This window comes from Pteropus medius, unplaced genomic scaffold (assembly GCF_902729225.1).
Source record: "Pteropus medius unplaced genomic scaffold, Ma_sr-lr_union100, whole genome shotgun sequence".
In the NCBI taxonomy this organism is placed as follows: domain Eukaryota; kingdom Metazoa; phylum Chordata; class Mammalia; order Chiroptera; family Pteropodidae; genus Pteropus; species Pteropus medius.
This window is the reverse complement of record NW_024356336.1, coordinates 5,374,388-5,399,690: the sequence shown is the minus strand read 5'-3', so window position 1 is coordinate 5,399,690 and position 25,303 is coordinate 5,374,388. Positions and strand designations below refer to the sequence as shown.

The following is a 25,303-nucleotide window of genomic DNA, read 5'->3' as shown; positions in this document are numbered from 1 at the left end:
ATGATGCTGATGTATGTGATCCATGGACCATGCTAAAAAACCATGTACCAGACCACCTGCCTACAAATCGTAAAAATAAAGCATCTAGCACATTGCCTGGCACATGGTTTGTGCTCAGGAAATAGTACGAGAGGCCATGTAACTGGTCCCAGACCTGCAAGAGACTTGAAGTTTGCTCAGTCCTGTGCAGTCTTGAGTGTGACATCTAGACTTCCCCTGGCCTTGCCCCTACCCCCACCTACCTGAGGAAGAGAATAAATAACAGCAGCAGCATTTTCATTTCATAAGCACTGGTTTTATTGCACAGAAGCAATTTAAAGTGGACTCCAGTGGAAAAGTGCGCCCTGGCATGATTTAGTGGCCAGTGTCCAGACCCACCCACTCCAGCTCTTCCAGGATAGAGAGCTCTGGGCAAGGGTCTGACCACTCCTTTGGAAAACAGAAGGCATTCGGGAATAGGTTAAGACATCTCAAGCATAATGTGTTTCTAACTGCTCATTCATTATTGCGGTCATCTGTCAGTTGCACATACAGGAAATAAATGCACTTATTTGAAAAGGAGGGGATAGTTTTTATAGTCAAGTGTTTACGTGTGGCATTCGGCATATATCACATTCCGCTACTAAGCTATCATAACATAATGGTCCATCGCCTGGGGAAGGTTTAGGGTATGGGGAGCAGGGTGAAGAGTGCCCTCTCTTGCTAACATATTGCTAACAGAAATTTCTGTTTGGTGAGGCAGGGCCCCATCATCTAAGCAGAGTTTCTCCTTAAATAAAGAAAAAGGGAGAAAAATATGAAAATTCATTAGGCCGGCCCTTGAGCTCACAGACCCTCCTGAGTTTCTTTGGCTGCTCTGGATGTTCCCTATCTCCCTACCTTACTTCTCCCCCTTGGTGGCCTTGTCTTCTGTAGCCTTCTCTGGAGGTCTGCTGTCTTTCTGGTCTGTGCTAGAGGATTTCTCAGCCTTTTCCGTCTTAGCTTTGCCAGGTGTGGGGGCCTCCTTGCTGGGGTCTTCCTTGGCTTGGGCCTCTGGTTTGGGTTTCTCTTCAGGCTTCTTGGCCTCTGTGGCCTTCTCCTCCTTGGCATCTTTCTTCTCAGGTGTTGCTGGCATCTCTTCCTTTTTTGGCTTTTCCGGCTCCTTCTCTGCTGCTTTGCTGGGTTCTTTGGCCTTGGAGTCATCTGGTTCCTTCTTGTCCACCTCAGTCTTCTCTTTGGGTTTGGCCTCTTCTTTCACCTTGGCAGGAGCCTCCTTCTCTGGAGTCACTGCTTTTTTCTTATCTTCAGCCTCTTCCTTCTTGGCTTCAACTTTGGATTCCTTGGGCTTCTCCACAGCAGGTTCCTTCTTCTCCTGGACTTCTGGCTTTGGAGCCTCCTTCTTGGGCACCTCATCTTTCTTGCCATCCTTCTCAGTTTTTGGTGTGCCTGGAGCTTTTTCTTCCTCTGTCTTCTTTGGTGGCTCTTTAATCTCCTGGGGTTTTTCTTCTTTCATGGGGGACTTTGCCTCTTCCTTCTTTGAGACCTCCTTCTCAGGAGCCTTGGACTCCTCCTTCACGGGAGATTTGACCTTCTCTGGGGACTTGATCTCTTCCTTTACAGGGCTTTTGGCCTTTTCGGGGGACCTTACTTCCTCCTTCACTGGGGTCTTGGCTTCTGGGGACTTCACATCAAGAATCTTGGCCTTTTCAGGAGACTTGGCTTCTTCCTTCACTGGGGACTTGGCCTTTTCGGGGACTTGACCTCAGCTGATGATTTTGCTTCTTCCTTCACTGGACTTGGCCTTCTCTGGGGGATTTGACCTCCACTGGGGACTTTGCCTCTTCATAGTGGGGACTTGGCCTTCTCAGGGGCGTCACCTCAGGTGGTGATTTTGCTTCTTTCATGGGGGACTTAGCTTTCACTGGGGACTTGACCTTCTCAGGGGACTTCACCTCAGCTGGTGATTTTGCTTCTTTCATAGGAGACTTGGCTGGTGACTTGGCCTCTTCCTTCTCTGGGGACTTGGCTTCTTTCTCTGGGGATGCAGCCTCTTCTGCTAGGGGAGACTTTGCTGCTTCTTCTCCCCCTTCTGCTTCCTCCTCTTCTACCCCTTCCTCCTCCTTGTCCTCCTCCTCTTTGGCCTCTTTCTCCTCTTCTTCAGTCACTTCTTCAGTCACTTGGATCTCCTCTGTCTGTTCCTCCACAATCACAGTTTCCTTCTCTGACTTTTCTACCATCTTGATCTTCTCTTCACTTTTGACTTTTATGTGAGTAGACGTGGAAGGGATTTTGGGGAGTCCTTCTGGAAGGGAGAAGGGACTTGGGCCAAAGCCAATCCGACACTCTTCACCTTCTAGGAGTTTTCTGCAGAATGGATGATGAAACACATTACTGTTAACTCAGCAGATTGATCAATGGCATCTTCCTGGTTTCCTCTGAAGGTCCATAGCATCCAATGATATGGACTTTGGCAGAGGAAAGAAAATAAATTGTGGGCACTTTGAGAATGGTGAAAGTCACTTAGCAAATCATCCCATGAACCACCCAGAATCCGCACCCCAATGGTATAGCTCTTGTATAGTGTAGCTAACGCTACAGCTTATGAGATAAAACAATTTTTTTCTCTTGAAAAATGGCCCTCGAGAGAGTGCCTCCATTAACAAAAGTTACATTTATTGTCCCTCAACTAAAATGTTATTCAAAAGAAAGTTGGGAGCCTGAGCGAATAATTTCACACTTATAAATTTGGGTTTAAGAGGTCTAAGAATGTTCCTATTTGAATTTCAGTGGTCTCCTATCACCTTGTATTCTCATCCTCTTTGAGTTTTAGGATAGGGTGATGACAGCAGTTTCTACTCTTTGCTACTTACTAGATGTGTAACTTTGGACAAGCCACTCAAACTCTGTAAGCCTCAGTTTCCTCATTGGTAAAAAAGAGGGTCATAGAGTCCCTATAGCTCGGAAGATTGTTTCAATGACAAATAAAAAGGACCTGGAAATGCTTGCCTCAGAGTAAGTGTGTGGTTAGCATGACAGACCCCACAATTTTGTAAATTTAATAACATATAAACCACCCAGGGATCACATTGAAATGCAGATTCTGATTCAGTGTGTGTGAGGGGAAGTTGCTGAGATATATCTTCCTAACAAACTCTAGACTGATTGTGCTGGTTCATAAACCACACTTTGAGTAGCAGGACTACAGAATAGAGTCAAGACAACAGACTAGAGTCAAGAGGTAGGAAGTGAAGGGTCACCAGACAGCAAATGGGACACATCTTCATGGAGCCAGCTCTGCACCTTAGCAGGAAACTGTTAAGCTGGGTGGTCTCATGGCTCCCATTTACTGCCACTGTACTCTGTGGCAGCCCAGTGGTACCTGCATTACTTGGATTAGCTCATGAACAGGATTAGCTCCTCCCAACAACCCATGATGTAGGTACTTTTATCATCACCCCATTTCATTTCCCCAGAAAAACAAATGATCAGAGAGAGCTAAGAAACTCAGAGAGAGAGAGTTGTAAAGGCCCCTGACAACTCAAATACTTCCTTTCTCTCCAAAGCAGGTTGGCTAGATTTGGGGAGGGAGTGAGGAGCTTTAACCGTCTAAATCATTGTCAGAATAAAAATAAGCCACTCTCAAAATTTTCGTTTCTCAAAGCAGAATGATGGTTGCCAGGGCTGAGAGAAGGGAGGAAAGGAGAATGGGGAGTTATTGTTTTTTGTTGTTGTTTTTTTACAGCTATTTTATTTTATTTTTTAATTAATTTTTGATGGTGACATTCGTTAACAAAATCCAGTTAAGTTTCAGCTGTACGTTTTAACAATAAGGCATATATATATATTTACCTTGGGTGTTCAGGGAGTTATTGTTTAATGAACACAATTTCAGTTTGAGATGATGAAAAATGTTTTGGAGATAGATGTTGGTGATGGTTGCACAACAATGTAAATGTACTTAATGCCACTGAACTGTGTATTTAAAAATGGTTAAAATGGTAAATTTTATGTTATATACATTTTACTACAATAAAATAAAGTTCTTTTTTATCTCTAAGACAGGCAGGCCGCCTCGCTGGGGGTTTGAAACTCAAGGCTTAGTTCCTCATAAGAATACAAGGGCTTACACCACTATGAAGGACCCCAGCCCGTCTCACCTGTAGGCAGCAATCTCAATATCCAGAGCCATCTTGACGTTGAGCAAATCCTGGTACTCTCGGAGTTGGGCCGCCATCTCCCACTTGGTGTTCCTCAGCTCCGCATCCAGTTGCTGGATGGCTTCCTGGGGAGGAGAAGTGACATGTGTCAAGAACTAGCCAATGCTTGGCCCTCAGCAGGTGGGGTGGGCTGTGCAAATGCAAAGCAGTCCCATGTACTCATGCTACTGGGCCCAACACCAACCCTGTCAAAGCTGTGGGGGTCTCCTTTGTGGACATGGAAACCACCTGGAGCAAAAATCCAGCCATGTATATAAATAACCTCAGGCTGGAGAATGGTCTGGAATGAAACACTAGATGCCAACAACAGCTGTCACTGGTCAGTGGGATGATAGGATTTTTACAGATCTCTTAAGCTTAGAAAATGCTCAGTGGGAACAGAGCCTTGTCTGCTTTGGCTCCCCAATTCTTCAAAGTGCTTGTCGCATAGTAAGGGCACCAGAAGCATCTGTTGTTGACAGTTGAAATAATACACAGAAGCACAGAAGTTAAATATGGGTTGAAGCTTCTCCCCTGATTCCAGGCCCATGTAACCAGTGCTTACAGTTAACCATTATGGCTGATTTTTATTGCCTCCTTTTTGCCTTCTCCATTTTCTAGTTTTTCAACCATCACCACATATTATTTTCATAAGTTCTTTAAAAGTTTTTCTTTTGCTAGTTGTCTTTAACGGGGGAATCTGCCACAGCCTTCCCACGCTACCCCAGTCACAGACACTGGTTATTGTTTACTGACTGCACTGCGACCAAACCCTTTTGAGAACCTTCACACTCATCCTTTAAAAAGTTTATTTATCTCTTTAACCTTCACAGCTGTACAAAGCAGGCATTCTTTTTATTTTTTTCTTTTTCACTGAGGAATTCAGATTCAGAGAGGCAGATAAATTTCCTGGGGTCACACAGCTAGAAAGAAATATTGGTACCTGGTATGTGTCTGACTCCAAGGCCCATAGTCTTGACCACTGCAGCCCTGCTCAGAGAAGGGCAGTGATTTGTTCAGGGTCACCCAACCAGGTGAGGTAGTCTGACTTTCTGCTGTACCACTGCCTACCTGGTAGGATGCAATGTCGGCCTGATGACGTTCTTCTAGCTCAGAGCGCTGCCTCTCCAATGAGTCCTTGGTGCCTTTGAGCGCCTCTAGCTCTGTGGTCCTGGTCTGCAGCTGGCGCCGGTACTCAGTTATCTCCTCCTGTGCTGAGCGCATGGCATCTGTGTTCACTTTAGCTGCCTCTGATAGTCGGTCCAGTCTCACTGGGGGAGAAGGGAACAGGGCGCAGGGTTAGACAAACCTGGATATGGGTTCCAATGCCCAGGTCCAGAAGGTGACACACATGGGTTGAGGACCTACTGGGTGCTGGATGCCATCTTGGATGCTTAACCTACCCTGTCATGTATGATAGGCAAATGACTATTGCCCTAGGCCACCCAGCTAGTGAGTGGCAGAATGGGGATTCAAAACTAGTATCTATCTCACTCCAAAGATCGGACTCCGTCTCCCCCGATTCAGGATCTAGAAACCCTACAGGGCAGAGGAAGCCTCAGTTTCTGATCCTAATGCCTGGTTTAGCTCCCCAGCAAGGGCTGAAATATGACTTAACTTTGAACTTGTGGCTAAACAAGTTTATGAGCCTTTGACTTTTGAAGGCATGAAGGTACTTTAAGCCACCATGTAGCCATAGCAGCTTTCTGCTGTGCAGAGCCCAAGGTTGCTGCAGAGCCTACAGCCTGAGTGCCAGCTCTTCTGTCCCTTCTTCCACCCAGCTGCTCATTCTCTAGCACTGGAGCCCCTGAATCAATGGCAGCCATACCCAGCTCCTGTAAGCAAAGAGCTGCTGGTTCCTAGACCTTCCGGGGTCAGTGAAAATCTAGAGACTAGTCTGCATCCCCTGAAAGTGAACATCTTGAATCTTGAAATAGTGACACTCAGGGCCTGAGTCAGGAGGAAGAAGGGAAGCTAACTGGGTGGACCAGAAGTCCTGCGATGGTCTGCTTGTGTGAAGAGCAAAGCCCAAGAGAGCAGAGGGGTTTGCTCTGGGAGAAGCCTTGCTGCAGAGATGGGGGAGGGGACAGTTCTGCCACTGCAGAGGAGTGGAAAAGGAACAGGGAAAAGCTAAGCATCTAAATCCCAGTTTGCCTGGCTTTACCTGCTAGTGCTGACAGAGATTTAGAAATCATCCTGCTGTGTGAGGATTCTTAACCACTGTGAATCAAGGACCCACTTGCAAATCACTGAGACCCCTGCACCTTCTCCCAAGAACAAGGCACAAAGTTTTACAGTTTTAGGGGGATCATGGAGATTCCTAGAGTAAGAAGCCCAGCTGGTCCAACCCCATCTTTCAACCCAAACAGAAATGAAAACCAGAATGGGCAAGTGTTGGTCAAGGTCACCCTGCAGCTGCATAAACAGCTTCAGAGCTGCTGCAGCAGTAAATCTAGCTGACTCAGGGCAGCATGAAGTTGGGGGAGGGGGACGGATTTGGGAGGCTCCCAGTTTCTCAGGAGAGGAGAGGGGACATTAAAGGGCTAACCAGCCACCTCAGTGTCAGTCACCAGTTGGTTATGGTGATGTCCCTCCACTCCACCCCCGGAAAAAGTATGTGAGAATGCCCGCCTCTCTCCGCATGCAGTGGGGAGTAGCCTGATAAGGGTCAGAAGAATGGAATTCCCGGCAGTGTACAGGAAAGGGGGATGGGCAGTGTTGAACAGGGAAGGCAGGTTACTTTGAAGAGCAGTCTCCAGCGCCTGTGACCAGAAGCCAGCACTGATTTGGAGCTGTAGAGGGAACTTGATAGAAAGGGGCCTCGCAGTAGGGTTACCTAACCTTGATGGGGGACAGAGTTAAAGGACATAAGGACCCGGGAGGAGGCAGCCAAAAGAGAAGCCAGAGTTGGGAGGGGGTTGCAAGGTCCCACGTGAGATCCAGAGTGAAACCGTTATTTATAAGGGGCATGCACTTTGCATAGGGAAGCTGAGTTGCGCACCCTCCAGTCCAGCCACCTCCACCGGGAGATCACCAGCGTCCCCTGATGTCACGCCACCCCGCCCCTCGCTGCCGTGACTGCAGGGGGCGCCCCCTCTTGACTACCCCCGCGCGCTTGCGAACCTCGGAACCATTCCTCGGATTGCAGTGTGCTCTGCACCGCGTGGCCTTCGAGCTGCGCACGTATTTCGCGCAGCGCCGACGTCACATCGCACTTAAGAGCGTCGCGCGTGTCGACCTGCGCCTGCGCGGCGCCGCAGCTCTGGATCTGGCTGAGCAGCTCGCCCACCTCCTCCTGGTGGTGGCGCCGCAGGTAGCCGCACTCTTCCTGCAGGGCTTGCGCCTTCTTCTGTAGATCGACGCGAGCTGCCTCCGCCTCCTGCGCAAAACGCGCGAGAGCGCGCGCCGCTGCCTCAGCCTCCTCGCGCTGTCGGGCCTCGTCGTCCAGGCGCTGACGCACGTGCGCGATGTCCTCGAGCAGGTGCTCCTGCTCCAGGCGCAACTGGCCACGCGCTGCGCCCAGGCGCAGCACGACGCCGCGCATCTCGCGCACCTCACGCTCGTACAGCTCTCCCATTGCGGCGCGGCCCGCCTGCTGCTGCCTCAGCGCCGCCGCCTCGCCCTCTAGGCTGCGGTTGTGCGCCTCGAGTTGCCGCACCTTATCGATGTAACCCGCAAAGCGGTCGTTCAGCACCTGCAACTGCTCCTTCTCGCTGCGCGCCGCCACCACGCAGCCCTCCGGTCCGTTGCTCACCGTGTCTAGCGAGTCGGTGCTTGAAGCGACTGCCGCACTGCGAAAGCGGCTCGGCGAGGCCGACACGGAGCTCACGGACGTCCGCGCCCATGAGTGGAAGCCGCTCGACGAGCCAGCGGCCGAGCGCGCTCCACCAGCACCGCCCTTGCGAGCCAGCGCGTAGTGCAGGCTGCCACCTCCGTGCAGCGACGCGAACGGGACGCCCAGCAGTGCATCCGCACCGCTGAAGCTCATCATGGCTGGAGCAGGTGCGGCCGCCAGCGGAGCGGGAGACCGGGACGGGACGGGGCGGGCGGCACTGCGGCAGCACCAGGACACCCGGCCCTTTTATAGCAGTCCGGCCGGGTCCAGCCCCTCGGCAGTTGGGGGGGGCGGGGGAGGAGGGCCCCGCCCTCTCCGCCTCCTCCCCGGCGCCCCGGGGCCGGTCTGCTCCGCCGCAGTGAGAAGGGCGGGGCAGGAGGGGCCAAGGAGTGAAGGGGAATCCACGCGGCGTCAGAAGAGCCCCCCCGCCCCCCAGGTCAGGTCAGGAGGTAGAGGACTCCCAGAGTGGACTGGCGGGGACCCCCCCGGGTGCAGATTAGAACAGCTACTGTGTTCAGAATAAGAGAAGGGACCCAAAATGGGGAGAGGACAAGGAGAGATGATGGGGATAGAGGCAGGAAGCCTCCGGGATGGAGCGGTGGAAGACTATAGCCAGTAAGATGAAGGGACCCCTGTGTGAGATGGGGCACAAGATTTTCCCGATAGGCGCTCCAGATAGGGGGTGCAGAGTGTCTGCAGCCGCCATGGAATAGGGGAGGGAGCATGATAGTACTGAATGGAGGCATGGTGGACACTACAGAGGGTAGAGATAGAGGAACTCTGCATGGAGGTACACGGTTCCCCTAATAACTACAGGGGCCACAGAGAGGGGGCTCAAGAAACTCCGGAATAGAGGAAGGAGACCTGGAGTTGGGGAGGGTGGCAAGACTACCCTGAATTGAAGGTATGGGAGATACTGCAGAGGATGGAGAGAGGGAAGACCAGATTGGGGATGGGGCACAGCGGTCTCCGCAAGATAGGAGGTGGGAGATCTTGCAGCCAGCTCCAGCAATAGAGACCCTCGGTGAAGGGGACAGGGGATCCCCTGCATAAGAGGAACCTGGGCTAAGTGCAAGGGTCAGAAAACCAAGAGTGGGGTTGCTGCGGGGGACTGCATGAAGATGGGAGAGCTGGCACCTGTATCGAGTGGGGGTAAGTGACAGGTGTGCTAGTAGTCATTCAGGCCAGGGTCTGCACACCAAGGTCAGCTCCACAGTTTGCTGGCCAAATGACCTTGAATAAGTTGTGTTCTCCTCCCCCATCAGTTTTCCTATCTGTGCAAAGAGGGGGCCTTGCCCTGGGACAGGCTGCAACCTGAGACCCCTAGCTCTCCAAGCAGCTTTGACTTTGAGAGGAAGGGTAGTCCTCTGCCTGAACTGGGGGATGGGAACCCATGTACTGCCTGTGAATATGGCAGCTGCTTTCCCACAACTTGGAAGTTCATCTTTCTCCCTTTCCCCTCATCTCTTCAGTTTCACCTTGGCATCTCTCTCCCAGCTCCCATAACAGATAAGTGGATGCCATGATAGACATCCCTTCTAACTCCCAGGGAAATGGCAGGATGCTTTCAGGGAGCAAAAGTCCCTTAACTCCCATAAGCCCTATCAGAGGATCAGGTGTAAAAAGGAGGGCCCTGCAACTGCTGGTGTTATTTTACTTTTTTTCGGTTTTGGCTCTTTAAATGCCTTGGGAGTGGGGACAGTGCTACGAATGGCACTTCAGCACCGGGGACAGGGCCTGCTCCTTGTCAGGGAAAAAGGGGTTAATCTTTGCCTTTACCTTGGGAGGAAGGGAGGGAGGTATGCATCTTCCCCGAGCCTGACCATTGTGCTATGCAGATGGGGAACTGGGGGGCAGGGTGAATGGTCTGGCTGGGTCACACAAGGAGCCAAAGACTCAGCTCCTCCCCTTTCTGCTGGGGGTCTGGTCCCCTGTTTTCTGTGAAGTTCTCCCATATGCACACACTAGAGCAGTCCCGCTCCTTTGTTGGGAGCTGAAAGAACCCCCCAGGGATGCTTGATGCTGGAAAAGAGCCTTGAAACCCCCTGAAGAGTTAGTGTAGACTCCCCCATATCTGAGCTTCCCTTTGGCAGTCATCTCAACCCTTACTACACTTCAAGTTTACACTGGTTTTCCTTCTGTGGGATCCCCAAGATGGGGACAGACTGATCCCCCAGGAAAGGCCTGTGCCAATTCTTTTCTGTTTGTCATCCACCTCATTCCCAACCCCCTGGTTCTAAGTAGACCCTTAGTGATAGGGAAGTGAAGGTGCTGTCCCTTTAACCACATTTTACTGCAAGGAGAGTACACTGGGGAGGAGAGCAGAGGGGGAAGGGAGTTTCTGGTTTTGCACGGAGAAACAGAACATGATGAAGCATTTTTTTCCCCCATTTAAAGATCCAGGCATGTGCTCCAGCTTGCAAGGGGCAGAGGGTTTGGTTTGCAGTTGGTGCTGGGAGGATGGAGGTGAGTGTCTGGTCTCAGGTTTTTGAGAATGGCACTTTGCGGAGGCCCCCTTGCTTTCACCCAGCTCCCCATTTACTTGTCATTTTGCTTGGAATTTTGCCTTGTTCCTTTGGGTCTTTTCAGTCATCTGCAGAAAGCAGAGACATCCTCTAGTGTGGAAGGCTGACAACAAGCGGGGGGGGGTGTTGGGAAGGACCAGATGAAAGAGGAGAGAGGGGCCAAGATAGATTCTGTCAAGGCTTGCGGGCCACAACTATAGAATCACAGCTTCCTGTGAATTTCAAGCAAGAAATCCTAAGCATGATTTGTGTGGCTGGGAAAATGACATGAAAATAGGAGCCCTGCGGTCAGTCTCCCAAAGGGCCCTTCAGGCTCACCTCCAGGAAGCCATCCCTGGCCTCCTTTACCCATATATTTAGTTAATGATTCCCTCCATGGTCTCTAGTGCTAATCCACTGTATCGCACTTACCACTCTGTGTTATCATTGGGTGAATGAATGAATGAATGAATGAATAGACAGATGAATAAATTCCATTAGTTCTTCTGCTACACTTGTGATCTAGCGGGGACTAAAAATGATTCTGCTATGAGTCTTTTGGTTTGAATCCTCCCCCAAATTCATACTTTTTGGAAGTGAGTACAACAACATATTCATTCATCCATCCATCACATATTTACTGAGTACCTGCAATGTAATAGGCACACAATAAATACCGAGATTATGGAACTCCATAAACTTCTAAAATTGCCTCTTTAGGATAAGGATTCTCAAGTCCTTCCCAAATCCTAGTCCAGCATTTCCCAAGGTACTTTCTTCATGACAATGATAAGTGTTCATCTGAAAAAGAGAGGAAAAGAGGGAGTTTCATGACTAAACAGGGCTCTTGGAGTCTGAATTTGGCAATGAGCATGGGGAATCCCCCAAGAGTGAGTTCAGTGTGCTGGGTTCCCCAAACTTGTTTGACCACAGGCACTTCTTGCCCCCAAGTGTCTCCCATGGCGGCCCACACTGAAACACCCATTCAAGAATGGGGCCTTACTTCTTTTGTCCCTGGGCTGCCATCTGGGCTCTTGTGGATCTCAAGGTGAATGCCCTTCGGGAATGGGGCTGCAGTGAAGGATGGAGGAGTACAGCTCTCTGTGAACACCAGCCAAGCATATCTGTCATTCACTACATCCATTCAGCATCTACAGGAGTAGACTCTGCTAAGCACTGGAAACTCTGAAGAAGAGACCCTAGTGAAGGATAATCCCTTCCACGTGTACAACGCAGAGAACTCAGCCACCACTTTTTCTTTTGTAACTCCTCAAACCTGGTTCACTAGGCAAAGATCATTGTCTCTATTTTATAGACGAGTATACTGAGGCCAGAGTGAGGACATGAGTTGTCTGAGATGAGCTGAGTAGAGGTGGCAGAGTAGAGGTGAACCTAGTGTCTCAAATCATCCAGGCCAAGCTGGTGCTGGACACATAGGGTAGAAACCCGTTTTTCTGACACAGAGGGCAGAGGCCCAGATTCTCTATAAGTAGAGGAATGAGAGCCTCCCAGAGAGGGAACAGACAACTGGCTGATGTTGAAGTCTGTCTTCTGATAGGTTGCCCAGCTGAGAGTCCCTGTGACCTGTAAACCAGGGTCAGCACATCCCATATATGGGGGAATCACTTCTCAGCCTGGGAATTCTGTACTACTGTGTCACCTGTCTGGAGAATAAATATCATGTGACCGCTGTCTGGGGGTGCATTTGCTAAACTCATTCTTTTCCTGCTTTATTTTTCTCCATAGAACTTGACCTTTTCTAACATGGGAATTTCTATCTTATCTTGTCTCCTCCCATTGAATATAAGCCTCAAAGGGGTGGGAATTTTTGTCTTTTTTATTCACTCCTGATTTTCCCAGCACAGGTAACAAGGGCTAGCATACAGTAGGTGCTTAACAAGTAGTTGTCAAAGAACTATGCAGCCCTTTGGAGAGGCAGAGGATCACCTGGGCATTTCAGCACCCAGCAGCTGGACAGTTCCTGGACTTGGCCTGTTGAATTCTTGAGGGAGGCCACAACAGGATGACTGGGAAGGTGGGTTTGAAAGTGTGGCCTCTGTCCTCAGGCTTGGAGTCTCCCAGCCCAAGCTGTGTGGTCACCTTTGTTGGGGCTCAGGCCCTGCCCACTCCATTGCCTGCAAACTCACCCCACTCCTAGTATTACTTTTAACTTTCTGATTTCAGCAGTTATTTGTACGTATACATAAAGCCCCAAGCATTTATCTTTATTCTTGTCTCTCTTCCCTTTTAGTGTTTATCATGCCCCATACTCTCTGTCTCTCTCTCTCTCCCTTGCCCTCTCCTTTCTCCACTTCTTTCCCTTTCCCTTCTCTGTTCCTTCTCCTCTTATCACATCCCTTCTTCTTCTTTTCCCCCAATACCTCTGTCCTCCTCCCTTCCCAACCTCTCTCATCCTCTTCCCCCTCCTTAGAGGTATCTCATTTTTGCAGGACTTGAATCTGACTTATAGGAAAGGAGCGGCAGCCTCCTTCCCCTACTCCATTTATGAAGCAAACAATAAAAACTGAACTATGTGTGCTTTTCCATAAGCCTCCTACTCCTAGGGTCCACCTATAGTCTTAACCACCAGCGGACTGGCCCTACAGCTGATGAAAGCCTGAAGCAGGCTGGCCTGCCTGCCTGCCCACTGTCTGCCACTCCGGGATGGTACCTGATGGGCAGCTGAATTCTGTCACAAAAGTCAGGACCTGGTAGGTGGATTTACAGATCTGCCCCATCTCCCCCACTTCAGCTTCCTTCATGGGAAATTATGGGTGAATGATTCTCAGGCTGTGGTTCCTGAGACTGGGAGTGAGACAGTTCATTGATCTTTCCTGCTAGACCAGTTCTAGCAACTGAGTGAGGCTTGCTGAGTTATCCGTGCTCTAAAGCTGTCATGCTCTTGTTATATAGAGCAGTGGTCCCCAACCTTTTTGGCATAAGGGACTGGTGCTCTTATGGGAATCTAATGCCTGATGATCTAAGGTGAAGCTGAGGCAGCAATGCTAGCTCTGGGGAGCGGCTGACAATACATATGAAGCTTCCCTTGCTCACTTGCTGGCCACTCACCTCCTGCTGTGCAGCCTGGTTCCTAACAGGCCACAGACAGGTACAGGTCCACAGGCCAGGGTTTAGGGACTCCTGACCTAGATCAAGAGGCTAGGCAACCAAAGGAATGAATGCTGTACTCTAATGAGGGGAGAAGGTGCCTCTACTTTTACTCTTGGTCTCTTTCATCCCTGCAACTCTATGAAGTAGATACTGATATTATCTCCAGTTTATGGTTTGGGAAATAGAGATCCAGAGAGGTTAGATAACTTGCCCCAGGTTACATAGCTAATAAGTGGTGGAGCTGGGATTCAAACCCAAGTTTGATGGGCTCCACAGCAGGTATACTCAACTACAAAATCGTGCTGCCACCTCTCATGTTCATAGGAAGGCTTTACTAGGTTTCCACAGGACCACTGCTTTAGAACTGGACCCAGCACTTTGCTGGTTCCATCGCAACTGTCCGGAGCTTTGCTCTGGGGGGTTCCTTCTGGCCCTTTCATGGAAGCACAACGGGTTAAGAACTGGCATTGTCTTGGAAGGAGGAGGCTTCCCAGACAGTACAATCAAGAAGTTGAAATTGTAGCCGACTCAGCTTTCTTGATGATTTGAAAGTAGAAAGCAGTCACAGAACCATAATTGATGTTCATGATGCAGATCTTGAGTCATCAAGACTATTTTGGCAACAATTTTGCTCTGTGTTGTGAGCATCTGCCTGCTGTGTGCTGGCTGCTTACATAGGTGGTATCTGCAACAATCCCATTAAGTCTGCAGAGTCATCCTTCAATACAGAATAGAACATCAAGGTCAGAGAAAGAAAGTGACCTGCCAAGGTCACAGAACAAGGTGGAAGAGGGGCTGTATCTCCCAACTGGGCATCCCGTACTTCCCAGTGTCCATACTGGCTCTCAAAAAAAAAAAAAAGTTTCAATAATGCTTCATCTCTTTATTCAAGACGTGGAGATTATTTTCTGGCTTGGTGGGGCATTTTGCCGATTACCATAATCATTGCTATTTACTGGGTGGTTGCAAAGTGCCAGGCTCTCTATAAGTATTTTCTCCACAGTTTATAATTCTCACAGTATACACAAGGAAGGAAGGTATAATTATTCCTATTTTCTGATGAACAAACTGAGACAAGTAACTTGCTTATTTATCAATGTGTCTTCTAGTTCCTTTCACGAACTTATCTGGGTCCCTTTGGAGCCTCACAAGACTTGTCATCAAAACCATTTTCCAAAGGAAGAAATGAAGCCTCTGGGACTATAGACCCTGTTCCTCCGCTTCTGAATAGCAGGCAGGTTTTGCGACTTGACAGAATCGCACCCTCTGCAGGCTGTGGCGGGCATGCTTGTGTCACTGTCAGCCCCGCCCCTCAGTTCCGGAAACGCTCGAACGCTTCGAGAGCTCCTCGGAAGGTCCGGGCTCCGAGTAGAGGGACGCACCCCCTGCAGCTAGCATCCGACCTCCTGACGGTCTGGTCGTCATGGCATCGGATCCCCGAGCACTGTGGAAAGGTGGCGGTGTCTTGACTGTCAGTACTTCCTTCGTCGTGAGTAATGCCCCGACAGCCAGATACGGTGCTCTGAGGGTAATGGGATCTTTCCAGAAGGACCGTGGGCAAGTGAGGACAACAGTGCATCAAGCCCTGACCCTGTGTCCGTGCTTCTGATGGCAACCACCCCCTCCCCAGACCTCAGTTTCTGCATCTGTAAAATGGGGCCTCTCCCAGGACTTCCAAGTCTGCAAAAATTAGGATTTCATCCAGCATTTTTGGAAATCCCATCCCAAGGCAGGCACTGAGCAATCAGAGAAAGGACAGGCTTGTCTGTGTGGATGCTTTTTCCCTTGCTGCAGTAATACTCCTAAGACTGGAGAGTCCTGGAGGGTAGGGACCATCCTCTTCCTGGTAGACCAGGTGCCCTAGGGTGGTGATAGGCAAGAGACCTGGCCATGGAAGTAACATGATTTATTGAGCACTTACTATGTGCCTGGCTTTGTGTGAAGCCCATCACATATTATTTCCACTTCAGCACAGCCCTGTCTGGTAGGTGCTGTTCTTACTATCAGTTTACCAATGAGGCATCGGAGGCCCAGTATCACAGATAGTTACCAGACCAAGGTCATACAGCTAACGAGTGGCTGAAGCAGTGGTTCACAGTCTGACCTACTCTACTGTACTGAGAAATGTTTGACCTGGAAGGCAGATGGCAGAGGGGAAAAATAACAAGAGCCTACCAGTATAGACCATGAATTAAGCACTCAGCATATGTTGGGTGTTGGCATAAGGGCCATTCATCATTTATACTCCTGACAATGACCCTATACTATAAGTTTTGTTATTTCCACTTAACAGACAAGACTCAGAGAGGTCACCTCATATATTTCAGGACACACTCCAGCTAAAAGAAACTGGAACTTGTAGTCCATTGATGGTACACTCTACCTATCTGTATATCACTCTTAGGAAGACCCTACTCTTCCCTGAGTCTCAGTTTCCCCTTCTGTAAAATGAGATGCTTAGACTGGAAGGCTCTAGACATTGTTTCCCGAGCTCATGTTCTTTGATTTTGTGGAGCACTGACATGATGTCCAGAGTCCTGGGTTTGTTCCTAATTATCTGTGACTTGGGCACATCTTGGCCAAGTCCCTGGCATCTCTGGGCCTCAGTTCCCCCTCCCCTCAATAAGATGTGGAAACTAGACAATCCCAATCACCAGGGCACCTTCCAGCTGTAATATTTTGTCTGCAGATGAAGAGACAAGCTGAGGTTCAGCAAACTGTGCATCCCCTGAGAATTTGTCATGAATGTGATTCTGTCAGTTCACTTAGAACGTCCCTGATGTGAGGCTTCCAAAAACAGATGTCCTGCATGGATGAAGAGGAGCAGGCACCTCCAAACAGTCAGCAGTAACTTCTGGCAGAGGCTACTTCTCTAATGGTGCAGGGCCAGCCTCTGAGGTCAGACCAACCCAAGGCTGAATGCCAGTACTGCCACTTCCCAGCGAAGTACCTTGGGCAAGCAACCTTTCCTTTTTGTGCCTTAGTTTCTCCATCTGTAAAATGGTATGTTTATAGTACCAGCTTCATTTAAAATCTGGTGGAAAAACATGCAAAAAGCCTAACACCCTTTTTGGTCTAGAAAACTCTCAATAAATCCAACTGTTATCGATTGTGTCTGTAGCATTGTTCTAGGTACTGGGAGAGTTTCTGAGCCTTGTACCCTGCCCACCTTCTGCCTCATGGGACCAAGATGGTGTTAGGGGTGAGAAGGAGAGTCAGAGTTCTACTGAGTTGACAGGGCTCCTGGATGTGGGACACAGGCAGCCCCTACTCCTGAGGCTGCTGCCATGGGCTGCCAGGCCTGATGGTGACTGAAATGGCATTAAACAAGCATTCCAGCATGTCCTTGGTTGGTAGCAGTCCCTGGGGAGAGGTAGGGGCTGCAGCTGAAGTGTGTGCTGTGCTTCAGGCTTTTGTGAAGTTGATTCATATCTTTTGTGTCCCTAGGACAGGGCTCTGTGGCAAGTACCTATTCCTGGGGGCCTGTGGATGAGCTGCAGGGGGCCAGGAGCCCCCAAAACTGTGTACGGGGTTGTGTGGATGATTCTCCAAGAGGCATATACCCCAAAGTGCCAAAAGGAGTCAGAAGAACTGGTGTAAGACACTGTCATGCTAGCGAGTAGCATTGTGTGATTTGGACAGGTGGTTGAACCACCCACCCCACCCCAGATCTCAGTCCTTTCTTCGTTTCCTTCTTTTATCATCTATTCAAAAGACATTTCCTGAGACCAGTTCTAGGCCTGGGCCTGTAATGGAAATACAGCCACAAAGAAGACAGGTGCCCCAGGTCCCCTCATCACCAACAAGTAAGGAGACAATTTTATAAGGACTAATAGAGGGGCAAGCCCAGGGGCTGCAGGAGCCACAGAGTGGGGCTCTTTGCCCCAGTGTATGGTAGGGGACAAGTTGGGGAATCAGCAGATGAGTCCTGGTTCAGTGTCTATGGCTTTGGGCAAATCACTAGTCTCACTGAGCCTCAGTTTCCCCCCTTGCCCATGGCCTCACTTTCAGGATGGGGTGAAGGTGGAAGAGATAAGGGCTTCTCATTTGGAATAGGCCAAGGGGAATAGCATTGATGTGAGAATTGAGGATCTGGCCCTGGTCCTCACTCTGCCTGATTTTGCTAGGTGACCCCACACACTTCTCCTGAGGGAGCCAGGTTGCCTGGTCTTCTGTAGGCAAATGTACATGAGCAGTGGAAATGCCAAGAAAGGTGAGCAATCAGGGAGAGCCAAAGGAGGTAGCATAGCTGAGACCTGAAGGATTGAGAGCAAGGGTCAGGAGAGAGCTGGTGGGGTCCCTGAGCTTGGGTGTCTCTGGCAGAACCCCTGGGTGTGACAGAGGAATTTGGGAGTGGGGCTCTGGGTTAAGGTAGAAGGGAGGGGAGGAGTAGGGTAACTGACTGGCAGAGTTAATGACAAAGAACAGGGCATCTGGGGTTAGGCGAACCTGGGTTTCAGTCCTACTATCACTGCTTAGTAGGCTCTCAGTAAGGTTTTCACCATTCTAAGCCTCAGCTACACCCACCTGGGGAATGGGGGTAATAACACCCCTTTCAAAAAGTTGTTGGATATTATATGACTCCATTTATGTGAAATATGCAGAATAGGCAAATCTATAAAGAGAAGAAGGTCAATTAGTGGTTGCCTAGAAATGGGGAGATGAGGGGATTGAGGGATGATAAAGAGTACAGGGTTTCTTTTTTAGGGGATGAAAATGTTCTAAAATTGATTGTGGTAATAGTTGCACAACTCCGAATATATTAAAAACCAATGACTCATACACTTTAAGTGGTTGAATTGTGTGGAATGTGAATTATATTTCATGAACTGTTAAAAAACAAAAGGTTGTTGGGAAGATTAGATGAGATGCTACATGCCAGACACATCATAAGTGCTCCCTAAATGTTAGCTATTGCTGGCACCACTTATTCCTAGCAGCTTGTCCAGCCCTTCCCCAGGGAGACTCAGGGAGGAGGGGAAGGGGCCTGGCCTGCCACTGGCTGGCCAGGGGCCCCAAGCAAGGCACATGGCCTCCTTGAGCCACAGTTTTCTCTTCTGTGAAAACTGAAGGCCTTGGCCACCTCTTGGGATACTGTGAAGCTAAGATCAGACCATGAGTTTTGCCATATACAGATACAAGGTTGGATGTGTCTCCACCTACATGGAGAAGGGCAGGGCGATTGGTGTTCCCTCTCTGCCCCCAGTGGGGCTGGCTCTATGCACCCACTCATCTTATGTACTGAGTACAAATTGTGATTAAGGCAGCGGGCAAAAGATAGACCAGGGACCCAGACAGACAAAGTTTCCATCTGCCTGGAGCTCAGAGCCTGGGAGGAGGGGCACACAAGGCTAGGATGGAGCAAGCCAGCTGTGCAGGTCATCATGTCGTCATTCTGTTACTTCATCTGTTAAGTGGCGGGGAAATAATGCCTCCTCTATCGGGCTGCTCTGAGGCTTACAATCACTGGCTCAGCATTTTCACTTAATATACAGGAACCACTATTGTCCCCGTTGCTCTCATTAATATTATGATCATCATCCATCAAGTGCCTCCTTAGCTATCTTGTTGCACAGTGGATTGTGTCAGGGCTACATCCCCCGTCCCTGCCCCTGCCCCAGACCTTCAACTTTCCCCCTTCTTTCACAGGCCTTTTCAGACCTAGCCCCAGGGCCTGAAGAAGCCTTTCCTCCATGTAGCCCCAGGCCTCCTTCCTGTTCCTTTCTCCAGGCCCAGCCCCATGGTCCCCTGGGTCTGTAGGCCTGACCAGACAGTGGACTGAATTCTCCTGCCCACATGCAGGGTAAGATTACCAGCTCACCCCCAGGGGGCTTTTCTGGACATTCTGTTCTTACTACAGCTGGAGCTGGAGTACGCTGAGCCCAACTCGGCATCTCCTCCCACATCCTTTACTCTGCAGAGCTGCAAGCTGGGCTGAAGACTAAGCCAGGGCCACAGCAGCCTCTACAGCATCCCTGTTGCTGTGGTGAGCAGAGGGCAGATTAGGGGGGTTGCTTCCCCTGTTGGGAGCTAGTCCCCACTCTGGACCCACAACTGCAGCACCTGTTTTATGGCTTCTTCAGGTTTCTCTCCAGCAAAACTGCCTGCAAACCACTCCTCGCCCCCTTTTTCCTGGTTCCCATTTACAGACAGATTGTCTCAGATCTGCTAGGCTTCCCTGGGCACCCAGCATAACAGGGCAGGTTGTGCATAGAGAAGAAGGGCAGGGTCCCATCCCATCCCTGCCATGGATGGGCTAGGCAGCCTGGAGTGGTTTATGGAATCTCTCTGGGCCTCACTTTCCCCATTTGTGAATGATCTTGAAGGTATCATCATTGACATCCATACTTCTGATTTCCCTTCACCCCTGCACCTTGACCCTGAATCTTTCATGTTGGAACTGAGTTTCCTATGTGTCTGAACAGGGACCTTGGCAACCAGGCCAGGCAAATAGGAGAGAGCTAGGATAGGTGAACATGTGGGTGGTGGAGAAGCCCAGCTTTGTAGCCCCATGGCTCTGGGCAGGCTTCCCCATTCCCCACAGGCTGGTCCTCACCTCCCTGAGTCTCAGTCTCCTCATCCATAAAGTCAGGAGGAGAGTCAGACCCGAGTTATTAGAAGTGGATCCCTGTGTCACACTAGCAGGTGACAATAAACAAGAGTCTCCTTCCCCTCTGAGGCCCAGTCCAACCCCACGAGCCTGTGGCTGTCAAGTCCAGACCCCTGCAGACAGTGTCAGCAATGGAGGATGAACTGGTGATGGGCATTTTGTGGCCAAGGTGGTTCTGTGAGTATGTGTCGGGGGACATCGCTGTGTCTCCAAGTAATCTTGTGATCCCAACTCAGTGACGAGCTGAGAGTGGAAGGCCATGAGGAGCCTGAGCCACATACACTGAGCAAGCAGGGCCAGAGGCGCCAGTGAGGCGGGATTGGCCCTTAGAAAGAGCACATTGGGTATCCGGGACTGAGGGAAATTTCCTGATATAGGAAAGTTTTGTTTGTTTTGTTTTAATTTTCTTTCTGAGGCCATCAGGTCTATGTACAGACCAAATCTTCCAGGAAAGCCCCATGCATAAACTCATGGCAGAATTATCCTGGAGCAGCCTGGATTTTCCTCTGAAAATCCCTGAGGGGGATACTGCAGCACCCAGGAGGGACCTCAGACCCGCCCATGGTGACACATGGCATTAGAGGAGAGCCGCGCTTAGACCATGAGCCCCTTGGCTCCCTGGAAGCTGAGAGCACTGACTCTGGAGTCAGACTGGCAGCAAATCCTGGCTGCAGCTCAGTAACCTCAGACAAGCCCCTTTACTTTTTGTTAAAAGGGGATGCCAGTACCTCCCTCACAGGATTTGGGGCTTATGCTTGTCAGGTGCCTACACATTCCCCAATGGTGAGGTGGTCATGGTTACCAAAGGGTCAGTCCCAGAGCTAACATGATGACCTGGGCTGCCCTCTGACTCCCAAGACTGGGAGAACTCCCCATATTCCCTTGTGTGCTCTTCCTGCTCCCTCCCAGGATACACGGCAAGCAGGAATTTGTCCTCTGCAGGGATGTGCAGGGAGAGTCTCCTTTTTTGATGAAACAGCAATGAGGTGATGTCTGGGTTTTTTATATCCCCATTGCTGAATTGGTGCCAGACACAAGAGTCCAGGCTAGATTCCATTAGCTGCATTTGTCCTTTGGACTCCTGGCCCAGTGGGGACCTTCCAGGGGTCCAGCTTGAGACTCAACAGCTGGGAAAAAGTTGGCCAGCATCAATGAGAGCAATTCTAAGACCTAGTACCTCCACTGGGGATTCTGGCAGAATCCTTGAGAGCATGCCTCATTCAAGAGTCTTTTCTTAAAAAAATAAAATAAAATAAAATAAAAATATTTTTTTCTTCTTATCAAAGTAGGAAATCCTTTGAAGTATAGGAATTACCACTAACCCCATTTTGGAGGGTGAACTGAGGCCTAGGTAGGTCACTTACCTTGCCCATAGGAATCCGGTTATGTCAAGTCATAGTCTTAATACTGTTGATCCATTGTTGATAGCACTTCAGAAGCCTAAAACCTCATTACCATTCTAATCAATGGCCTGGAGACAGTGGTTGGCAATATTATAGGATCACATTTTAAATAGGAAAAAAATTTCCTGAAAGTGGCACATGCTTGTTAAAAAAAATTCAGTCACAAAAATGTCTAAGGTACATTGCGTAAGAAAGCCTCTAAACCCCTCTCCCCACTCCCTAGAGATAAATTTTGGAACCATTTGTTATATAGATTCCTTCAGATTTTTCTATATATTTACAAATAAATGTTAATATTTATGTTTTAATAAGATTACACTATACATTCTGTTTTGCAACTTGCTTTTTTCAAATAACAGTATTGAAATGCAGAGGTTCCTAACCAGCCAGATTCATGGCAATCTGGTGAGGGAAGCAGCTGGTAAAATTTTGTGGAAAACTGTGTGTGTGTGTGTGTGTGTGTGTGAGAGAGAGAGAGAGAGAGAGAGAGAGAAACGCACGAGCGAGCATTGTTGAAAGATAGTGACTATGACTGTCATCAGAACCTTTAAAAAGATTCAGACCCCGACCCCTTGTTTTTCGGGTGGAGAAAACGAGTCCGAGAAGAGAAGGGCCAGGTGAGTGGGAGGCCCAGTTTCTCAGGATGTTCTTGAAGGATGAGGGCGAGAACGCTGCAGTCGCCTGGCCCTGGGCATCCTGCCCTGGCTCCAGAGGGAAGCTGTGCCCTACAGAGCCAGAAAGAGGGCAAGGGAGCCAGCCTTGCCCAAGTCACCAGAAGGGGCCTCTGCAGTCCCTGCAGGGAGAAGGTTTACAGCCACCAGGAGCTTGGGGATGTTACAGAGAAAACCTCCGGTGCAGCACTTGGGGAGGACTCTGTCTGCAGCACGGGCAAAAGGCCAGCTTCTGGTCAGGCTTGGTTCCTCCAGGCTCAGGAAAGCCTTCCAAGGGGCATGGAGGAGCATGGGGTGGGCAAGGGCCAGGGGCCAGAGGGTGCTGTTGGGGTTAGGACACTTCCAGTCTCCTGGTGCTGGGACCCAAACCCTGAGGAGGATGCTGAGCACAGAACTTGCCCAGGCTCTTATTACTGTGCTATGAATATTATCAGCACAGCCAGCAGGCTTTATGGAGCTTTGTCTGCTCAGGACTTTTCTAGGTGCTGCAGGAGGGTCTGATGTCACCAATAATGGCCACCATCCATCAAGGGCATTTCCTGTGTGGGCCCTGTGCCAAGCACTGTGCGAGCCACACACTTCAGCCTTCAATCTGCCTAACAACCCCTGACGGGGCGGGATGGGAGTTCTTGTTATTCTCCCACTTTACAGTGACTCAGCAAGGCCAAGGACACTGCCCAAGGCCAATAGGGTCAGCAGTGGCACTGTGCAGTTTTAAGCCTAGTTTCCGCAGTGCTGGAGCTCTGTCCTCCACCACGGCCACTCTCCTCTGCCCTCCTGAGGAACGACCCTGTGAGGTGAGAGTGGAGTTTTTTAATTTGAAATCTTTTACCACACGCACATGTCACTTTTGTAGTTAAGGAGAAACATTTTTTTTTTAATCTGTATTTCTGAAATTATTAGCAAATAGTCCAGCTTAGTGCCTTACAAGTAGGGCCCAATGAAAGGCCACTGAATCTGGGATGCTGCAGGCCTCCTGTTCCTGGGGGCCCGTTCCAGGCACCACCTTCCTCAGAAGGGCCAGAAGAAGCTCTTTCCATGGTGTTCTTGGCCTCAAAGAAGGCAGGCTTCCTGGAAGAGTAGGCTTGTGGGCTGCTAAGGGCAGAATAGGGTTGGGTGCGGGGCAGTAGGAAGGCCTTCCCGGCTGGGTGTATAGCCTAGACAAAGGCTTGGAGCATGAATGAGTGTGGGCTATTCCTGGAATAAAGTTATATTGGCTCAGAAGGTCTTCTGGAAGCCTACTAAGCACAGAAAATGCTATGCTTTAGTCTAGAGGGCAAAATGGCCTGCTCACTCTTGCTGAAACAGCCCAGGGCAGAGGGCCAGAGTGGCATAGGAAGCAGGGAATCCAGACCACCCTAAGCTGCTGCTTATGTCATTTCTTTCTTCAGCCTATCAGTCTTTATTTATTTAGCCCTACTCTGCATTAGACCCCGAGCTTCCAGCTGCTAAGACAGAAGCATGCATGACATGGGAGGGACAGGCACAAACAATTGAGGGTGGCAGTCAAAAAACAGGCTTTGAAAAGCACCCGACAGACAGGAATCTGATTCCCTGCTGCACCGCTTACCAACCCTGTGCACAAAATGTTTACTGAGCACCTATTATGTACCAGTTTTTATGATGGGCACTGGTGGGAGAGTTATGTGCACATAGACACACTGTGCATGTAGATACACTCTCTGCCTGCATGGAGCTTAGAGCCCAAGGATGTCTGAGCCTCAGTTTCCTCATCTATATAATAGAAATCACAATAGTACCCCTTACCCACCACAGTGTGTATGAGTGTGTGTGTGTGTGTTTCTGTGTGTGTGTGTAGACTGAGTTAATGTCAGGCACCTAGTATAGTCAGTATTCAACATACAGGGCAATTATAATGGATGAATTTAGGAAGTGCAGGACTGAAGAAGCTTCCCAGTTGAATTCTGCCTTGGCTCTCTGCCTCAGCCCGTCAGCCTTTCTTGAGCACTTACTATGTACCAGGCACTAGGCCAAGCAGTTTGACATTCATCACCTTGTTTCATCCTCTGGCAACTTCATGAGGTGGGTGCAGCTCCCCCTGTTTGATAGATGAGGAAACGGAAGCTCAGAAAGGTAAGTTAATCAGGCCAAGGTCACACAGTGATGGATTCACATCCAGAACTCTTGCAGCCAAGTCTACTGCACTTGCCAGAACATATCCTAAGGACCTATTGGGATTGTTCCATAAGCCAAGGGATGTGATGTCCTCTGTTGACACTTGGTTTCTCCCTTGTAAAAGGAAAATGATGAACCTCTTCCACCACCAGGTTACCCGGGCTTGGTAGTTATGCATGAGGGCTTTGGAGTCAGAGCCTGGATTCAAGTCTCAGCTCAGTCACTTCCTTGCCGTATGACTTGGGTTGGTCATTCAACCTCTCTGAGTTACAATTTTCTCACCTGTGAAATGAGTTGATAATATCTAGCCTGCAAAGCAGCTGTGAGGTTAAACATAAGACAATTGATTGTGCATATTTACTACAGTGCCTGTCACTCGGAAGAGCACAGTAAATGGGGCAGTGCCATTGTCACTGTCATCATTGTTTTGGGCCACAGCTGCCCCTTCCTGTGCCATGTTTCAGCCTCAGCTTTCCCACCAGACATTAACACCACTGGTACTACAAGCACAGAGCTGGGGCCAAGCCCCAGGCCTGTGGGAATTGGAGGCCACTGCTGCCGCCCACGTGGCCATTGGGCACAGGCTAACCCAGACTGCCCTGGCCTCTGGTTTTCCCAGCATCACCACTGAGGCCAGGGGTAGTGAGAGCATTGCTGAGCAGACCCCCAAGGTATGTTCCTGGTAAGCTGATGAAGCCTTCTCACATTCTCTCCCTCAGTATCTAAGCTTTCATTCACGAGAAGGGTCCAGGCCCTCTGCAAGGTGCTGGGGAGCGTGGAGAATGAGACAGACATGGTGCCTGCACTCAGTTTCTGGCCCAAGGGTGAGACGAACATCCACATAAACTGGAGGTATGC

The 25,303-nt window shown here is 49.7% G+C and overlaps 1 protein-coding gene and 1 long non-coding RNA gene across 2 annotated transcripts; one reads left to right on the top strand and one right to left on the bottom strand.

Annotated features, from left to right (window-relative positions):
- Positions 1-273: 273 nt before the first annotated feature.
- Positions 274-8,227, bottom strand: NEFH (neurofilament heavy chain). The gene is given in 6 exon segments (XM_039861827.1): positions 274-1,734; positions 1,737-1,778; positions 1,781-2,343; positions 4,137-4,261; positions 5,247-5,446; positions 7,299-8,227. Coding segments are annotated over 6 exon segments (2,652 nt in total). The 5' UTR covers positions 8,167-8,227; the 3' UTR covers positions 274-880.
- Positions 8,039-16,728, top strand: LOC120601904 (uncharacterized). Its single transcript, XR_005652583.1, has 3 exons — positions 8,039-8,177; positions 13,065-13,225; positions 14,735-16,728. It is a non-coding gene; the product is annotated as an uncharacterized LOC120601904 (long non-coding RNA).
- Positions 16,729-25,303: the final 8,575 nt, after the last annotated feature.